Here is a 20,023-nt window from a genome sequence, read left to right on the forward strand (position 1 = left end):
GAAAAAAGCACCCGACTAAAGTTTTTCCTATTGAGGGGTTACACTAAGTACCGAAGAACTTCTAAGGCGCAGCAAGAGAGCCATTATTTGGAGCGCAACAACAACAACAAAAAAACAACACGCACAAAGAAACAGAGTAGACGAGACAGGCGCTGGAAACTATTCACGAACAAGCCCAGGAAGAAGTTCTTCTCAGCTAAGACAGGCATCCTTGCTGAGGACGTTATGAGCGCATTTGACAACGTAGGTCCGAACATGGTTCTCTTCATCTAGGTCCCTCCAACAGCACGCGGCATGTACGGTGACAAACAGCGACATCTAGCATGGCCTCTTACCCTGGCAGTCTTTATATTGTAAAAGGGTTTTCGTGTATGTACTGTTTCACAATATTAGTGCTAGCAGCAACAATAATTTGCGAGTGGTGTTTGGAGACTGGACGCGGTTGTGAGTTGTTTTAATGAGATGAGGCACGTCAGAGATAAAAAACAGTTTGTTCCTTTTTCCAGAGATAAAAAACAGCTTGCTTTTCAGTTGTCACGCCTTATTGAGTGCCGAGACTTGCGTCCGATTTTCGGGTGCTAATGGCAAGGATTATAGTTGTGGTACTCAGCAGAAGCATCAATAAGGCAGCAAGGAGCATTGCAGGCAGCCATTAATACAACTGAATAACTCTGGGACAACAGTTGGCACGGCCATTTTTGTGAGTCATGTGAGGGCAGGATCCATGAAGTCCTGTGCCATGAAGTGCTTACACCATGTCTGGTATGAAGAATGCAGCTGGCTGGTTGGCTCTGTCTTGAGGGCCCCTGTAGACCTGCACAGGTGATAGGGGATATAGTACACAAACTGTTTGCAGAGACAGATGACCTGCGAACAGTCTGTAAATTTCACTGCAACTAGTACTCAAGTATTGTCTCCAGAGCATGCCACCTATTTAAAACATACGTTCTCTTATTCTATTCAGCAATCATACGGTCGCGATATTAGTAGCACTAAAAATATGGGTCTTTGTAATTTCGCAACACTGGTTAGGCACATTCTTAATGCAGTACAGCTATTGTTTCGTTTAACAAAAATGATAATGCTGCTCACATAGCCGGAATCGTTTTGTCTTTTTTGTAAAATCAGTACGAAGAGCGAGAACGAACTGAACGTAATACAAAGCTTAAACATACCTGTTGCCCCACGGGCCTGCGAAAGAAACGCATCCCGAGAACGGGCACCTGGCGAAGTTATATTTGGCCGCTGTGTGGGCACCGTGGCAAGCAGCAGTGAGCGTCGTACTGATGACCCCCCAGAGGCCATGGACTGAAAAACATGACAAGAACACGCACAGCTCCGACTGAATCGGGACAATCTGCGCAATACGTGTTTTATGAAACTATCCAAAATATGACTAAAGAAAAAAGAGCAAACGCTTGAAAAAACGGCAAGTGGGGAACAGTTCTATGCAATGCCTGCGATACCGGACTTGATATACGATGTAGAACAAAGACGGAATTTGAAGGTTTCAATTCACTGTGTACTCACCCCGCCTCGAGCAAAGCTGTTATCTGCCGACTAAAGACGCGTTTTAATCGCACCTATTCAACAATACTGCTTGTAATACACGCCCTCGCTGTGATTGGCTGAGAAGGCGTGACGTAATTTAAACAGTTGGCGGGAACGATCACGTCACACATTGACAACTTCAGCCTGCTTAAAAGTTACGTAATGTTACTTAACAGTTTGAAAATGGCGGCTGCTATTGCTGCGAAATAGGACAAAAAGTTCACCGACCTTCGGCGCCGCGTAATGTCCGTAAATTTGCAGCAGGCGCAGTTTCGTATGACGCGCGGTTTAAAGCAAACAAATAATAATAATAAAGTAAACAAATAATAATTTCGACTGTTCCCAAGTCAGCGATCACGGAGCATACAAATAACGTGCAGTATTTCGCTTTTATGTTTGGCAATAAAATAAAAATGATTTGTTTGGCGTAACCGCAGCATAAGAGGGCAGTACAAGCCTCTCCATGACAAAGAGAACCCAATGCACGACATTTGTCCACACTCATCCTAGTAAGCTGTTGGGTCACATGATCGAACTCAAGAGAAAAATAACAAAGAAAAGTGACTTTGGTTCATTACAGCGCTGATTGAAGTCAGATTGACGAATGAGTGAATCGGTGACATCAGTGCGCTCCGCGGTTATCAGGCGTAGCGCTTCGCTGCTCTTATGTGTCATAGAAGCGATGGTCGCGGCCGTCTTTTGCTAGTCGCGAACACTGCACCCACTTCTACAGCGTGCGTCTGTCAGTTTTCCTCGAAGGCGTCCGAGCACCGCCTAGGGAACGCTACACAAACTGTCAACTATATCGCATGGTTTACGACAAGCGGCGCTGGCTGGAGGACATGAAAGCACATAGGAAGGCTACGGAGCGGGAAAGGGTAGGAGTGAGCAACAGGAGAGTGGCTGTTTGGCCATTTTTCGCTCACGCGTTAGTCAAGAATTATACAGGAGGCGTTGGTACAACAGGCTAAACAAGAATTTAAATTTTGTTTGATTCAACTGAAAGTGCGAACGATCAGAGTTGGTAGTGTACTTTTTTTCTCGTACTGTATCTTGTACTTCCGGGCTGATTTGGGCGATATGTCACGCGTCGTAAGAATTTATTGAAGACACAATAGAGAAATTCTACGAAATCTTTATAAACATGTTGTCGATCTTCTTGGACATGCCGTTTGATTTTTTTATCAGACCTTTACGAGCTTGCAGTTTATCGACATGTCGTAGAAATTCTTATGATATCAAAGACATGTCCTAAACCTTATTCGACGTGTCGTTGAAATCTTTACGATATTTGACCTTTACGATGTTGGGGTACAACAGAATGTCGTTGAAGTCTTTACGATGTCAACGACATGTCGTAAGCTTTCTTCGGCGTGTCGTTGAAATCTTCGCGATTTCGAAGATATGCGGTTGCAATCTTTATATCATACGTATCGCATGGACATTGTTGCCATATTTTCAGCTGGAGTGACCCTTCTTAAACCAGAAAGAGACACTTTGCCAGCTTCGCAAAAGTAACGGGTAAAAAATCCACTTGTAGCCAGAATCGGTTTTAACCTGTTTTGTGGTTGCGGACGCTCCTCGCTACTCACCGAGCGTACACACCGGGAAAAACTCGAAGAGAAAAAAATGCTCCCAAGGCTGCACTGACGCCCCTCGTATTCTACGTCAGCCCGGGCGACACGGAAACAAAGAAATACAAGAAAGCTGAACAGGCTAAGCAACAACGATTAACCATTTGCTTGCGGTATTCATTAAGGGAGTGAGGTGCTCGAACATTAGTCCCTAAGAGATGTTAAACTGAGATAATTATGTTGATATACTGAGTTCGTGCACCGCGTAATACGGGCAATTTTTGTCCGTGCTAGAAGGATATTCCTGCTTGGATGTGTACACACAACAAGGTAGCATGATTGTGTGCTGCATGTGTTTTATTAAGCAGTTTAATATACGGGCGCCACGCTATGCTGACCGCGCCTTCCATTTCCGAGGTCCCAATTGCAACCTTCCAAGTGCTAATCAAACTCGTCGCGCACTCACCACGTGGCGCTACAGAGGTTGGTCTGGTGCGACATGTCAGAAATTTCCGCACCTCGGCCGAGAAACGTCTCAAACGCAGGCAGGCACTGCGGAAAGAGGGACACAGTTTCAGGCAGCTGCATTCCCTAGGATACCGCTAGAACCATAAAGAGGGGGAGGGGGGGGGGGGGCTCAAATATGGAAATAGAAGTTTGGTGAGGATAATATTTGTAACCCTCGTTATGATGCGGCTGCTCCCAAGGCATAGCATCGCGGCTTGCGGATGGAATTATTCAATGTGCGGGAAAACGTTTATGAAGCACGCCATGCTAGAAAGACGCTGTGGTGAAATTGTGTTTAGTGCACAGCTCATAAGCGCCCGCTCCTGTGGTTTCACGCCGCCGTGGTCCCTCGTTGTATCAGAACGAGCGAGGCCGACACGGAAGACAAAACAGATGCAACAACCAGGAAAACGGAGGAGGGAAGTATGGCACAAGTGGGAAAGAAAGGACCGTATACCGAGGCGGCGCTATAGACATCAGACAGTTTTAGTTTCCCGCGCGAACAGAGTTCACGTGTGCAAACGTGAGAAGTATACGTAGCTCACGCGCTTCTAGTTTGAAACCCTTTTAGTTACACGTACGCCACGCACTCCGCGCGTAAGCCATTTGGATGCACGCACGTTCAGCCCATAGCCGCGCGTTATTCCTAGCGCCATCAACGGACGCTAGTGATTTCGCGAGCACGTTGCTATAACGACGACAAACGCTACTTCATCAAGTTTAACAGCTGAAAAATCACTCTTCTATTTGAGTCGATTTAAATGGTAGGTGCGGGCAAGAATTGGCAAATTGAAGGCGAAACCAACAACTCAGAACACGATATCGCACCGAGGGATTAGCGACGAATATGATTTGGCAGCGAAACGCGAGGGTAGGGCCCCGCGGCCAACTCTACGTACGAAAGCAACGTGAACACTGTAGCGCAAAAATTCGAATCTCGCATACGTCCATGATACTGCCTTTGCTTTCTGAGCGTGCGCACTGGTCACCCGTGAACATTCTACGTACGCTTAGCTTCTACGTACGGGAAATTAAAACTATTCTCTCTGGCGGCGACGCGCTACGAGATTACCGAGAGTACGAAGAGGCCACCCAAGATAGAGCGAGTTAAAGCTGAGAATGGAAGTATGGTGAAAGGCGCGAGGCACGAACCCCGCGGCGACGCCAAAGAGACAACGCCACAGTATATCGCACGCCTACGCGCGTTCGCTGAAGCGGCGATCGCTTCGTATGCACCGTCACCCAGAAGACTGCATCTCGCCCAGCGCACAAATGTCACATTAAGAGGTATCGTAATCATCAGCCAATCTTTTGTGGCGGAAGCTACACTGCCGTGGTTGAGCAGTTTTGCGTGGACCGGGAAGGGCCGTGCCGTGCTGCGCAAGCGCGAGGAGCATTGAATTGTATTTGATTGGCTTGGATTGGAGTGAATCGCATTGGATTGGATTAAATTGGATTAAATTCGATTGTATTTGATTGGACATCCAATCCAATTGGAGTACTGGTGTGTAGAGAATTGGGTTTGCACATTCGCCGGTCTGCGCATTCCACAGGAGTGACGTCATAGCCGCGGCAGAAGCACTGGCGCCGGCGCGTGCCCAGCTGTGCGCCTCCGTTGCGCAGTAGCCAAGTCTGACCCTGCGCTGGAGCCGCTTGATAGCCGTTTGGCATACCTCCTGGAGAGCCGTGCTGCGCATGCGCGAGGAGCAGTGACTGGACTGGACTGGATTGAATTGGATTCAAATGGATTGGATTGCTGAACCTTAGCTCACGCTACGGAGATCCTGGCATAGCCGAGCTAAGCCACTGCTAATTTTTTGCTGTTGTAAATACCGAAATTTTGTGGACGTGCTCACGCACACCACTGGAACTGGCAAAGTTCGCAGATGTAAACTACACTGCATGTCTTACCATACATACTCATTCGTACTGAAACAAGACAAAATATATTGGCTACCATCTCAAGGCAGCTGCTATTTTCTATAATTGAAAACTTGACTGCATGCCGACCCATAGACTCGACCACTGTGAATGATTTTCTCACTATCGGTGATTTTCTTACACTGTCCTTGCCTTACTTCTGTATTTCATTCCTTTTTCTTTTGTTAAACCTCGTTTCATATTCCGCATGGGAGAAAAACGAGCCAAAAAAGCTCAGTTTATGCTTCGTGTCCCTTGAGATACTTTGGGGAACCAGTCTTTCTTGTATGTTTGTTTTTCCGCGCGATACGTGCACTCACAGTCAGGTGCCTAATCGTTTTCAGTGAGGCGAGCTTCATCGCAGGCTTAAACGTAATCTCCTGATCCAGGCACACCAAAAGTCGATATAAACTATTTCTAGGTGAAACACACGCTAGGTTATTGCCTGCGAGGCTTCTTTAAATCTCTACATTAGAGCTCCTAGATTACTGTTTATTTCACACAAGCCAAAACCATTCGTTTTTTATACTCGCCAGCAAATTGTGGTCAGACGTCGTAGCATTGACGTTGTACCATTGTTTAATTTTTGATTTAGTCTTTTCGTTCCCCATGTTGCCCCAACGAGCACGTTTCTTCGTACCGCTCAACTATTTTTATAATTTTGACATCTCTTATGACAGAGTAAGTCTGCTCTTATTCGTCGGCATTAACAAGCACAAAACAAAATAAAAGGGAGATGTCTACTTTTCGACTGCTTAGAAGCTCAGAAATGCAAACTGCTTTTAAAGTGCAAACCATTTTTTCCAGCTCGTTGAGATCCACAGTTTTTATTTGTCCAGCTCCTGCAAACTGATTTCTGATCTTCGAAGTCCGCGGAATCCCACGTGTGCGAGGGAAACGATTCGTCCTATTTTCGGGCCGTCATTACTAAACTGCCGTGGGCGTGCGTTAAAAAAACACGAGAACGACGAGTTGAGAAAAACTGTGAACCGAAAACATCGAAGGCCGTTTTGCTCCAGAAACGCGCGTAATCTCTTCTCGGTCGCCAACCTATTCCCAAGGCAACGTCGCGCTATTCTCGCCGCGCGCCTCCGGAAAAAGTTCCACAGAAAAAAAAAGAAGACGGTGACACGTAAAGAGCAAGACGCAAGCAGGCAGGATGGTTTTTGCTGTCAATATTTCGGGTATATGCTCCAGCCACCGCGGTACCGGTCGGGTTAGACACACAGACACGCCGCCAGAGGCACACGCATTACGTACACGCATATATGTACGTATCGATCGCTGCATCCCGAAAACCAACGCCTAGCCACGGATGAAAAAGTGAGGCATCGCGGGTGCCTTTTTCTCCTCCTCACCCTTTATACCGTGCCGCGGGGCCTCCAATAACCAACAACTCCCAGAAAAGGATGCCTGAGGACTTATCTACACCGCCTAATACCGGTCAGGCGTGCGGTTTGACAAGCCCTACCCTGGCCGCCATTTGCTGACACTTTCGGATGCACTTTTCCTTCTCGCATCTCAGCAGGGGCAGGGGATCGGAAGAATCGACAGGAGCTTTCTAATCTCTCCGGTGAAGTCGCTAACGCCTCCACTGTCCGTGGCTGCAAAGCGGCAACGGCAGCAACACCGGCGGCCCTGCTAGCAGCATGCATGGCAGCACGGGAGCAGTCCGGACGCCACAGGCGCCGCCAGGCGTCGGCAAATAATTCAACCCTATCCGACTCCTCGCGCTCCCCCACCCTCGTCCCACGAGCATCTCCAGGCCTCCGGCCTGGCTTACGTTCGCGAGAATCAGGCCTTATTGGCTCGGACGTGACCGAGAATCTCCGCGCCAAGAAACGAACGGGAGGAGCTCCCGGTTGATTTCGGTGACGGCTGCGTGTAATTAGCTTCCGCGCCCCACCCGCCACCTCCTCTTTTTTTTCTTGCCTTCCTTCATTGATTCCTATCTTATGGTTTCTTCCGTACGCCTACCGGCCTACTTATTTATTCTGCCGAGTATTTCGCCTTCGCGTGAGCGACAAGTCGAGACACTTGCCTGGAGAGCGAATTCAAATGAGCCCGCGCGTTCTTCAAGTAGATCCCGCTGTCGGCGCCTGATTGCTCACAGCCATGTCGACGGGCCCCTTTTTTACATTCGTTTCCCTACGTAGCCTCGAATGCATTTGCACCTTCGTCGTATGCGGATCAAGCAGCGTAGGTGTAAAACCTCCGCACATGGTTTTCAGTGTGTTGTAAAAGAATATTAAAAAAATGTCCCCAGTACTGAATCAGTCTGCTATACGATGGAGCTTAGCTCTGGGAAAACCCTGCAGTGTTGCAACACGAAGAAATGGCGTGCAGTGTTGCGCCACCCTTTGCGAGTTTAAAACATGTATAGTTCATTTAGATAAGTGCTTCTGTGCAGGCATATGCTGGCAAGCTTTACGGCGGATTGGTATGAACACGACGTTTAGTGTTCGCAGCGCTTCGCAAGGCGTACGCAGCCAGACTATGTTATTCCATATTCACCAGACGGTTTGCCCATAGAGCCACACGGCGTGTATGAATACAGTGACGTCGCCCGAGGCAGGCTGTATACATGGAGCGTGTATACATAAGAGAAGACGATGTGGAAAGTAGGAAAGATGTGCGCATATACTGGGTAGGCTGTAATGCAATCTTCCTCAGCTTTAACTTCTTCAACTTTATTGAGCATTTCGTACAAAAAAATGCGAGGACAAACACAAAAAGCTGCAAAACTGCAGCTTGACGAGGTGTTTGCCCCTTACGGTTGGCGTGGCAGAGCAGAAACAGGAGTTTAAAGCATATGCACAAAAAATCGTCCTAAGCAAATGAATCTCGCCTTAACATGTCGACAACACTTACAAACATAAAAGAAAGCATTAAAACGCACTATAGCTCACAGTTTGCAAAAGATACTTATTAAATGATATACATACACGCATATAGGCACTCATAGGTGCATACATACATATAAAGGTTACAAAACAAAACGGGGTACACAGATACATAAAAAGAGAAATATTGGATATGTACGGAACCTGTGTATACACAGAAAAAAAAAAGACCAAACTAGAAGAAAAAGCCATGTTTTATTCAGGTATGCATACACTCATCAAAATCTGCACTACAGAAGTATCCACATAAATAACTACGCACAATATTGGCAAAATCAGTGTCGGGTACTTTTGAGATGCTCCAGTGCGCAGGGAATGAAGACAATGCCAATAAAACCCTTGAAAAATACTACAAGTAATTTTGGCCAAACCAAGGTTGCCAGGAGAGACAACGCTTAATAGATTTTCAATGTTCCATGTTCAGTAGTAAACGTCTCCTTAAATTTAGATTAGAAATTGTATTTATAGCTATGCCACTCTCGGCTATGTTATTTAAAAGGCGGGCAGTTCGGGACTGCAACCTATCATCGCCATAATTCGTTCTTGAAAACGGCACGAACCATGTGCTCCTTCCCCTTATTTCGTACGGTACGTCCAACGGTTTTCTTAAACTACATAGACTTAGATGCGCTGCACCGTTGTGTTGCAAGCTATTTTTATTCTTTGTTGGAAGATTAAAGTTGTAGATACATTGCACAGGAAGTAGATTATACTGAAAAAATAGTTCGTTGGTGTGAGAGTCATGTGGTACATTTGCGATATGTCGAATGGCATTTTTCTGAAATAAATGCAGCTTATTAATATTTTTGCGGTAGTAGTTAGCCATACGAGGCTGCAGTAATTGATGTGAGCTGTGAATATCGCATGATAAAGAAGAAGTTTAATATTTGATGGAACCCCATGCCGTAACCTACAAAGCACCCCACACGCTCGAGATAAATTAGTGCAGACGTGACCGACATGGGCATCCCATTTGAAATGTTCATTAAAAACAATGCCTAATGTTTTTATTTCACTAACGATACAAATATTTTCAAATCCGACATACAAACTGAAGTTTCTGTCAACAGATCTTTGAGCTGGTGAAAATAACACTGCTTTAGTTTTCTTAGTATTTATTTCTAACGAGTTCGCTTTAGTCCATTTGTGAAGCTTTTGGAGGGTTATACAGTCGAATCCACTTATAACGATACCGCTTATAACAATATATCGGATATAACGATGGACAACGATTGCATCGTCCAATTTTGTATGCTTTCTATGGTAAAATAACCCGCTTATTACGATGCTCCCGAGCCGCGATATCGGATATAGCGATTGAATCCGCTTACCGCGCACGCCGAAAATGCGAAAATGCGTCACGAGAAGGAAGCAGGCGAGGAGGAAGCGATCCCAGGTGAGGCCACGGAAGCACCCAACGATGAAGGGGTGCCACAGTTATGGTCGGCGCTTCACGAAGACGCGTCGGGTCTCGACGATTTTCTCCGTGCCGACGATGGTGTTGAAACGTCCGAGTGCCTCAGTGACGAGGCGATCGTTGCGAGTGTGCGTGGTGCAGCGGACAGCGGTGAGAGCGACGACGACGACGACGCGGCTGAGCAGCCTACCCAGGTACCGTCATCGCACGAGGCCCAACGAATGATACAGTCCCTACGGGACTTCATTTTCGCGAAGGACCTCCCGCTCAGCTATGTGGAGCAATTAGATGCTCTCGAAAAAGATGTGCGTCAGCTTCGCGTGAAGCAGTCAAAGCTGACTGACTATGGCTTTTCTGCAAACGAGTAGTTGCACTACCTCACTTGCATGCTAATAAAATGTTTTGATCTCGCTTGTGGCTTTTTTTTTCTCGACCCGCTTATAACGATTAACGGTTATAACGATGGGATTTTCTTGGCACTTGGATATTGTTATAAGTGGACTAGACTGTATTTGCTAAATGCAAAAGCTGAGCAGTATCACACGATTGAAAGAAAAGGCTGGTATCATCTCCATAAATAATAAAATGTGCAATGTCAGTAATTCTACGATATCATTGATATAAATATTGAACAGAACCGGACCAAGAAGACCGCCTTGCGGAACTGCAGCCCTTACTTCTTGTGAAGCAGAGTGGTGTTCCTTTATTGCTACGACCTGTTGCCGGCTACTTAAATACGATTGCAAAAGAGTAAAGGAAAGCCCCCGGAATCCATAATGTTGTAATTTTTAAAGCAATGTTAAATTACTAATTGTATGAAATGCTTTGGAAAAGTCTATAAATATACCTAACGTTACCTTCGTTTCTTCAAATCCATGGATTATTAATTCTTTTTGCGTTAGTAAAGCTTATTCCGTTGATATGTTCAGGAAAACAGAACTGTTTTGATGATATAACAGAGTGTTTGTCACATAAGGCCACAAGGCGTTTCGCGATTACTTTTTCTAACCCTTGTGAAATAACTCGGAGTACAGAAACCGGTCTATAATTGGAAAAATTGCTTTTGTCCCCGGATGTAAACAGTAGCGTGACCTAAGCTTGCTGCACCTTTTTTTGGAAAAACACCATTAGTAAAGCATAAGTTAAATATGTGGCTAAGCGGCGATACAAGAAGGTCCAGTACAAACTCAATAGGCCGAATCTGAAGCCCATCGATGTCTATGGCCTTGCTATATTTTAGTGACAAGAAAATCGACCGTATTTCCTGAGGCGTTCTCGAAGAAAAAAAGGCGGTGTGCGGGTTAGAATCCTTTAGGAAGCTCATGGGGATTTAATTGTGGGAGCATTGCACAAGATTCGTTAATTAGTGATTAAATTTGGTTGCCAGTTCTTGACCCTTGAGTGGTTTATTATCTACTGTCAATTCAAAGTTGTCGTTACGGCGGGTAAGGGGGTGCAAACGTTTATTCAATTCCCGCGGCATGACATCACGTCGGGAGGAAGCCTCAGAAAATACATGTTTGAAGTACATTTTTTTGGTATGGCGCAAGAACTTTGTCACAAAGTTTCGGTATTTTTAAATGCTACAAAATCGTCCCTGTTCTTTGTTTTTACAAACTTGCGGTACAATAAATCTTTTTTACGCATCATCTTCAGACATTCGTCTGTAATTCGTGGTTTCCCTATATTCTTATTTTTCTTGACCACCTTAAGAGGAAAATACTTTTTATATGCATCTTTCAATGATTCCAGAAAAGTATCGTAGGCATCATCTGCAGTGGTGCACTGAAGTAAAGGGTTCCACCAAATAGGGTGAATTTTCTGACGAAAAGTAGTCAAAGTATTCTGATTAATATCGTGAAAAGCGAAAGATTCGGGGCATTGCTTACACCTTAGTATTTCTCTGTGCTTTGAGAACATATATATATGTAAATGATCACCTATATGTACACCAATCACACCGGACATGGTACTGCTACTTGTATCAATGGTTATAAATACATCAATAAGACTTTGGCAAAGACGACCAATACGAGTCGGTTCTTTGATCACGTTCATGCAGCCGAAAGAACCAAAAAGGAGCTCTAGATCACGCGAATGTGCGCTTGCCTGTAATAGGTTAATGTTAAAGTCCCCACCAATAGTTTGTAAACCGTTGTAATAGTTTGTAATTATTTGTAAACCATCAGACGAAACAATATTGAGAAGGTCTTCTAAAACGGCGAAGAAATTTTCGAGTTTTCCATCGCCCTTAGACAGCCGCTTAGCCTCGTCCCCTTACATGGAGCTCAACCAGCCCGAGACAGCTTATTAGGCTATCAAGATATCACCGCACACCGCCGCCTCTCCTTTCGAATGTATCCGCCCGCATATCGGGATCTTACTGACGCCGAAGAACGTCTGTGGCGATTACTACAGACGAACGCACTGCTATGCCGCTCCATACTGCACCATATTCACCCGGCTTTATCCCCACCACCACCACCACCATCATCATTATTATCATCATCATCAGCAGCAGCAGCAGCAGCCTATCTACGCCTACTGCAAGGCAAAGGCCTCTCCCATTATACTCCAATTACCTCAGTCTTGTGTTAACTGCGACCAATTTATCCCCGCAAACTTGTTCATCTCATTTGCCGTTCTAACTTTCTGCCGCCCCCGGCAACTCTTGCCTTCTCTAGGGATCTACTTTGTTACCATTAGTGACCAACGGTTATCTTGCCTTCGCATTACATGCCCTGCCCACGTCCATTTCTTTTTCTTAATTTCTACTAATATGTCCTTAAGACGCGTTTGTTCCCTGACCCACTGCGCTTTGTTCTTGTCCCTTAATGTTACACCTATCATCTTGCGTTCCATTGCGCGCTGAGTCGTCCTCAATTTAGGCTGAACCCTCTTAGTGAGCCTCCAAGTTTCTGCCCCGTAGGTGTGTTCCGGTAAGATGCAGCTGTCATACACTTTCTTCTTAAGGGATAATGGTAGGCTGCCATTCATTATCTGAGAATGCCTGCCGAATGCACTCCACCCCATTCTTATACTCCAAATTATCTCTGCCTCATGTTTGTGATCCGGGGTCACAACTTGGCCTAAGTAGATATATTCGCTTACTACTTCCACGGCCTCGCCACCTATCAGAAACCGCTGTGCTTTCCCGAGGTTATTGATCATCACTTTAGTTTTCTGCATATTAATTTTCAGGCCCACGGTTCTCCTCTGTTGGTCCAGTGCGGTAAGCATGCTTTGCAATTCGTCCCCCGAGTTACATAACAAGGCAACATCATCAGCAAATGTGAGGTTACTCAGGTATTCTCCATTAATCCTCACTCCCACCTGTTCCCAATCCAATGTTCTGAATACTTCTTGTAAACATACTGTGAATAACATTGGGGAGATTGTGTCTCTTTGTCTGACGCCCTTCCTTATAGGTATTTTACTGCTCTCCTTATGGAGAATGATGGTAGCTGCGGACCCATTGTAGACATCTTCTAGTATTCCTACATAATGCTCATCTACACCCCGGTTCCGTAATGTCTGAATGACTGCTGAGGTTTTGACCGAGTCAAATGCTTTCTCATAATATATGAAGGCTATATATAGGGGTTCAGTATACTCAGCGCACTTCTCTATCACCTGATTGATCGTGTGAATATGAGCCATTGTTGAATACCCTTTACGGAACCCTGCTTGTTCTTTAGGTTGACTGAAATCTAAGGTTGCAGAAATTCTGTTAACGATTACATTCATAAGTGCCTTGTAGACGAATAACAGAAAGCTGATCGGTCTGTAATTTTTCAAATCCTTCATGTCACCTTTCTTATGGATTACGATGATGTTCGCGTTCTTCCAAGATTCTGGTACACTTGCGGTCATTAGGCATAGCGTATACAGGTTTGCCAGTTTTTTTTCAAGTACAATTTCTCCGCCATCCTTCAAGAGGTCTGCTGTTATCGGATCCTCACCAGGCGCTTTGCCCCTTTCATTTCTTTCAAGGCCTTCCTTAAATTTTCTGTAATTACTGGTGGGATGTTTATATCCTCTGAGCTACTTTCTCGTTCGGCTTTATCCTGGATGTCCCGGCTACTGTACAGATCCCTATAGAATTCCTGGGCTACTGTGACAATGTTACCACTATTTGTGATGACATTGCCTTGCTTGTCTTTAAGTGCATACATCTGATTTTTCCCCACGCCAAGACGCCTCTTCACTGCTTTCAGGCTACCTCCGTTCTTTACAGAGTATTCGATCCTCTCCATATTATACTTCCGTATGTCAGCTGTCTTGCGCTTATTGATTAACTTTGAAAGCTCCGCTAGTTATATTCTGTCAGCTAGGGTGGAGATTGTCATTTCCTAATTAGATCTTTCGTCTCCTAGGAAAGTTTACCAGTATGCTGTCAAGCCATCGTGCCCCCGACTTCTACTGCACACTCCGTGATAATGCGTGCAAAGATGTCGCTGGTTTCCTGTGTCGTAAACTCTGCTTCCTCGGTAAGAGCTTAATATCGGTTCTGCAGCGCGATCCTGAATTATTCTACTTTACGCCTTGCTGTTAGCTCATTCATCGGCTTCTTTCGTACTAGGTTGTTACGGTCCCTCCTGAAATCTAGCCTAATTCGAGACCTCACCATACGGTGGTCACTACACTTTGCCCTTCCACATTCTGCACGACGCCATCGTTATCGCATAATGTGAGGTCTATTCCGTTTTTATGCTCCCCATTCGCGCTCCTCCACGTCCACTGCCGGCTCTCCCGTTTGCAGAGGAAGGTATTCATGATGCGCAGGTTATTCCGTACTGCGAGCTCGACTAGTAGGTCGCCCTGCTATTTCTAGAGCCCAGACTATAGTTCCCAACTGGCTTGCCTCCAGCCTGATTCTTGCCTACTTTAGCATTGAGGTCTCCCATAACTACGGTATACTGTGTTTTTACTTTAGCCATTGCCGATTCCACATCTTCATAGAAGCACCACACTACCTGGTCGTCGTGGCTGGATGTGGGCGCGTAGCCCTGTACCACCTTGAGTTTGTACCCCCTATTGAGCCTAATTACAAGACCTGCTGCCCTTTCGTTAATGCTTTTATTGACTAGGAATCCCACTCCCAGTTTTCTTCTGTCCACTAGACCACGGTAACGTAGGACGTGACTTTTTTTCAGCGCCGTAAGGGCTTAACCTGTCCTCCTAACCTCAATAAGCTCTATGACATCCCATTTAATGACCTTTAATTCCTCGAACAACACCTCTTGGCTCGCTTCGCTAGATAACGTTCTCGTGTTAAATGTTGCCAGGTTCAGATTCCAATGGCGGCCTGTCCGGGTCCAGGGATTCTTAGCAACCTCTGCTGCGTCACAGGTGTGACCGCCGCCGTGGTCGGTTGCATCGCAGCCACTGGAGACTGAGTGCTGTGGGTTAGTTGGCGTATTCATGGGAGGTTGTGGCCGTTACTACACCATGGTGGCCAATCCTGCTCTGGTGAGGGAGTGCGTTACCGGCAATGGTCCCCGGGGTCAGGCTGCACCCCAAGCCCCATTCTGCAATTCCATCAATGCGCTGATTTTTTTTTCTAAATCCGGTTGGAATTGTCTGGCACCGGGACTCGAGCCACGGTCCTTCTGCACGCGAGGCGGATGCTCTGCCTCTACGCCACCGCTGCACCCCCATCCGACTTTATATCCGACACCCTACTGCTCTGCGTGTGGTGCGAAACACACAGTCGCCAATCTCATAAGGGCATGCTCTGAAGACCCCTTTCCCTTGATCCCCTCAGTCGAGCTCTGGGAATAGGCGCTGGACAGCTCGGACTTAGAGGCCCAGAAGAGTCTTCGCGGAAAGAGCTGCCATGGTCACCGGCAGGCTGCGGCTGTCGGTCACCGAACGCACTTAACCAGACTTTTGAATAAAGTCTCTCTCTCTCTCTCTCTCTCTCTCTCTCTCTCTCTCTCTCTCTCTCTCTCTCTCTCTCTCTCTCTCTCTCTCTCTCTCTTTCTCTCTCTCTCTCTCTCTCTCTCTCTCTCTCTCTCTCTCTCTCTCTCTCTCTCTCTCTCTCTCTCGACATGTCGACCATGGGTCTGTCTGAGAAAGGCGTTTGTGACGCGTTTCAAATGTTCGGCGCTTACCTGCGTAGTCTATGAAAAAAATGGCGGCGCATCTACTCACTTCGCTGCAAATGTCGTCGAAAGACGATAGTCTTCTGCCGCCCCCTCCATGTGGATGCATCTCTACTCTCCCTCATCCACCTCGCATGCTCTCCACTTCCCTTTCAACCCTCCCACGATAAACCCAGAGGAGGCTTGCTAAAGTCAATTCAATTTTACCGCGTTCCAGTGCTCCCGCCATCTACAGTAACCTTTTGTTACTTTTGAACTTAACTGCCACGAGGTCTAGCATCGCGCGAACTCTTTTTTGGAATTTTGGGTCAAAATCTTGTTTTCAAATGGTATTTTTTGTCTGCTGTCGAAAACACAATCATTTTTAAATAAAAGAACACCGCGAGTACCAAGTGTGCACTGATGTCTTGCCTCGTTTATGCGCTATGTTTCTTTTTCCTTTTTTTCCCCCTTTTTGCTCACCCAGGTTGACAAGTATGAGCTGTGTTTCCAGACTTAGTGAGTGGTCCGGAAAGGTTTTGGCTATATAAACTTCTGGTTGCAGATTTCTATTACCTTTTCGCCGGCTGAATTAATCGAAGGACAGACAGACAGACATACTTACCAAAAGACGGACTAAAATTGTTGACGTTAAGTAGGGCAAGAAAGACTACCGTCTTTAAAATACAGCAGCAATGGACTAGAGCCGCTATCGTAGCAACAGCGCCGGGATATGGGCTCCTAGTGCACGAACTCTGCCGAAGGTACTGGTCAAAGTGCATACAATCTTCGCGGTAGGCATACTGTGTGTACCGCCAGCTGCGCTCGCTTACGCATGTCATGTCCAGGGTAGTGACGGAACAGGCACGTCAAAAGTTTTGTGTAAAAGTAAATAACGGCGCTTAATGCGATATCGTGGCGAGAGACGTCAGACGACGTCATTTATAAGTAATTTACCAGAGAGAGAAGGAGAGAGAAAGTTTTGTTTGGCATTTGCCGGTGAGATTTGATGTACCCGTGAACAGTAGAGGGCTACGACAGTTGGAAGGCTCAGATACGAGGGAGCACCCATTGTTGGCAGCCATCTGTCTTTCGGTCCAAACTTGTTCATGTGACGCAAGCGGTTTACTCACGGCGTATGGAATAATAACATTCATAACAAACAGTATCAATAATAAAAAGAAAACTGAAAACTAAAGTGTATTTTTTTGCAAAGCATTTTAATTATTTCGACCACGCGATATTACCAAGTCCTATTGAGAAGCAAACAGCTCACGGGGTTTGGCTGACGTATCACGCCATGTAATCGTCCTGGAGAATTTACCGGAGCCTAAACCTAATGAAACTCCCCATCCGGCTTCTTTTCGTTTACTGTGTGGAATAGCGAAGCGCGGTCACGTAAAAGCTGACGTGACTATGGTGTCTTTACTTGATTGCGTATGGCTGCTGTGATTTTCACCAATCCGTTCTTAAAAGGACACCGAATTAAGCGTCAAGACAGGTTGGTCCATATCGGCAGGTAACAATGCCGTGAATACGGATACAACACTAGAGGCAGCGGTGCTTGTTTCATAGCGCGCAAATTCCAAAAGGGAGAAAACGGTTATCACCGGCCGTAAACTTTTCCTCTCCGTGATTTGCGGCGTGCCAAATTGGGACTGTGCCAAATGGTATTTGTAGAGCTCCTTTACGCATTTTGGTGAAAAAAACAAACAAACAGTAAGCTGGAGACGTACACAGGTAATGTTAGTGTATGTGTGAAAATAAGTCTATCTGTGAAATTAAAGTACCCAAAGTTTACGATACCTTGTCGCTACCTGCGGCAATCTATCTAATGACATGTCTAGTCTGGTGTCTGTACATAGCTTAACGAAATCCCGCGTGTTGGACAAGCCCGCTGAACCAATGGTACCGTTGAATTTGAGTTTTAGTCAGGCGATACTTCATTTAAAAGGTCACAGTTGCCAAAACACTTTCAAACCCCGTTGGTATACTGTTCGGCTTCATTGCTCATCATTTCCTTCTTGCTGGCAGGTATTACTAGCAGGCGCAAAGTTTGCTCACCTTGGCTTTCCCTGTACTGCCCTTTCATAATTCCAGGTGACACTTTAATACCTCCGGCTTCGAGCCCGTCATCAATGCCCCGAAACGCTTCTTTCCAGCCACCTGACGCCGCTTCTTTCCGATAACTTTGTAAATGAGGCCTGCGGATCCAGTTTGGGAAGCAACACACTCTTCCAAAAAAATGATGTCCTTTCGTATTCGTTGAATAACATATACAAGCGTGTTGTCTTTCTTTAAAAGTTAGCGCTATAAGCATAGGAATTGCCGATGCAGCCACAAACTTTTAAACATTATTTCAGTTATTGCAAAGTTGAAGGAGCAAATAAATTATTATTTATTGATTCATTTAAAATTAAGATTGATTGATCGATTGATTGATTGATTGATTGATTGATTGATTGATTGATTGATTGATTGATTGATTGATTGATTGATTGATTGATTGATTGATTCCCCCTGACGCAGTGTGCCACCAGATGAGCCGGGGCATCATCACCGTGGTGGCGCCCAACGTGGGGTCGTCTTACGAGACGCTCGTGTCGCTGTCCAACACCTTCCACATGCCGTTCGTGAGCACCTCGTTCCCCGAGATGGCCTCGTTCCGGCCAGCCTCCTTCGGCGTCTCCCTTAAGCCCAACTACATACCGGCCATTCTGGACGTGATCAGTCACTACAACTGGTCCTTCATCATCTACCTCTACGACTCGGACGACGGTCAGTCCTCTTCCGTCTTGTCTTTGGCTTTGCCCAGCTGCGCGATTCGCTTCGCAAGGCGATTGGCGGCGATAGGTTTCCGCCTTATTTCTTCTCTATAGGATCACAAAGGTGCTCCTCGCTGTATAACAAGTGGAGGAACGCGGTGGACCGATCGTTTCGCTTCACGTCAAGCTGCATGCCACAATATTCTTCACGTGTGAAAAAAGCACAAAGAAGCATGAAGCGGCATAGCTCGGCATAAAGGGCGAAAATCAGTTATGCTTGTTAAATGGCTGGCCTGCTCTTTGCACGGTTGTTATGCCGACATCATGTAGGGCTAATCTCCTAACAATAGTACAAAATGGTAAGCCATATTATCTAGAAATTTAAACTCTATTTATATTTGGAGTTTATCTCGGCCTAAAGTAACCCGTGGTTACTTTTTGAAAGTATACTAAAAAGCACTCGCGCACTTTATTGTAGGTGCGGCAGGCTACAAAAAGGGCCCAGGAAGTGACAGATACGCATTCTCCCCTGTCGGGTTTACGTACCGCTTGTAGCGGTGGCAGAAAGAGCGCATACAAAGGAATCTACCTCAATCTTCTTCCACCGCAGCTGTATAACATAGAAGAAGGCTGGTAGTGCCGCCCAGAACGTTTATTTACACAGCAAGCGTACAGTGAGGCCTTTAGGGAAACGAGCCAACTTAAGAATGTTTACTCGTCACGTCCGAGAATTTGTTCGCGGTGCTATCTACAGCTGCGGGCTCCATCAGAACGCCACTATATTTCGAAGTGTTTGATTTAGCCGCCTGTACAATTCCGATTCGCTGAACTTGCAGGACAAGGTTTACCATGCGCGGCGTCGAACACACCAGTGTCCACCATACGTATTTGCTTCGCGGTTGCTCAAGCGAGTTTCAGCCGCACGCTTAATAAGCGAGCGTAAATTCACCGAGAAAGGTAAGCCTGTTCGCCCTCCTCCGCGAGCAAGCTTTGCCCATTCGCGTGCGGCGCAGAATGAACGCTCATACGAGGCCGGGAGTTTAGGAAACCGGCTTGGGGTCCCCACTGCCTCGCGGAGAGGCTCAAACTTTGGCCTGCGGTAACGGCCCATAGTGCGTGTATGCACAGAAAACTTTCTGGCAAGCGGAGAAAAAGAAAGCAGCACAAAAAGAGAGTAAAGTAAGCGGAAGCGAAGTGTCGTGTGGAAAGTGGTAGCGCGCGAGAAGGAATGCGTCTGGGACAAAAGGTTCTAATTTGGGAGCTGGGCGCGGCGGTGAGGTGCGTCTCGCGGCGATAGCGC

General features: G+C 46.2%; 1 protein-coding gene across 4 annotated transcripts in view; it reads left to right on the forward strand.

Moving 5' to 3' along the window:
* LOC144173879 (glutamate receptor 1-like) overlaps positions 1-20,023 on the forward strand; it is a 294,845-nt gene that overhangs the window by 158,016 nt on the left and 116,806 nt on the right. For all 4 annotated transcript variants that reach the window (XM_077702179.1, XM_077702177.1, XM_077702180.1 and 1 more), the window contains one exon: positions 18,488-18,736. In XM_077702179.1, the coding sequence (XP_077558305.1) occupies positions 18,488-18,736 (249 nt within the window). The remainder of the gene's footprint in view (positions 1-18,487; positions 18,737-20,023) is intronic.

This window comes from Haemaphysalis longicornis, unplaced genomic scaffold, assembly GCF_048455015.1.
Source record: "Haemaphysalis longicornis isolate Haplotype H1 unplaced genomic scaffold, Haemaphysalis longicornis Haplotype H1 scaffold_3, whole genome shotgun sequence".
Classification (NCBI taxonomy): domain Eukaryota; kingdom Metazoa; phylum Arthropoda; class Arachnida; order Ixodida; family Ixodidae; genus Haemaphysalis; species Haemaphysalis longicornis.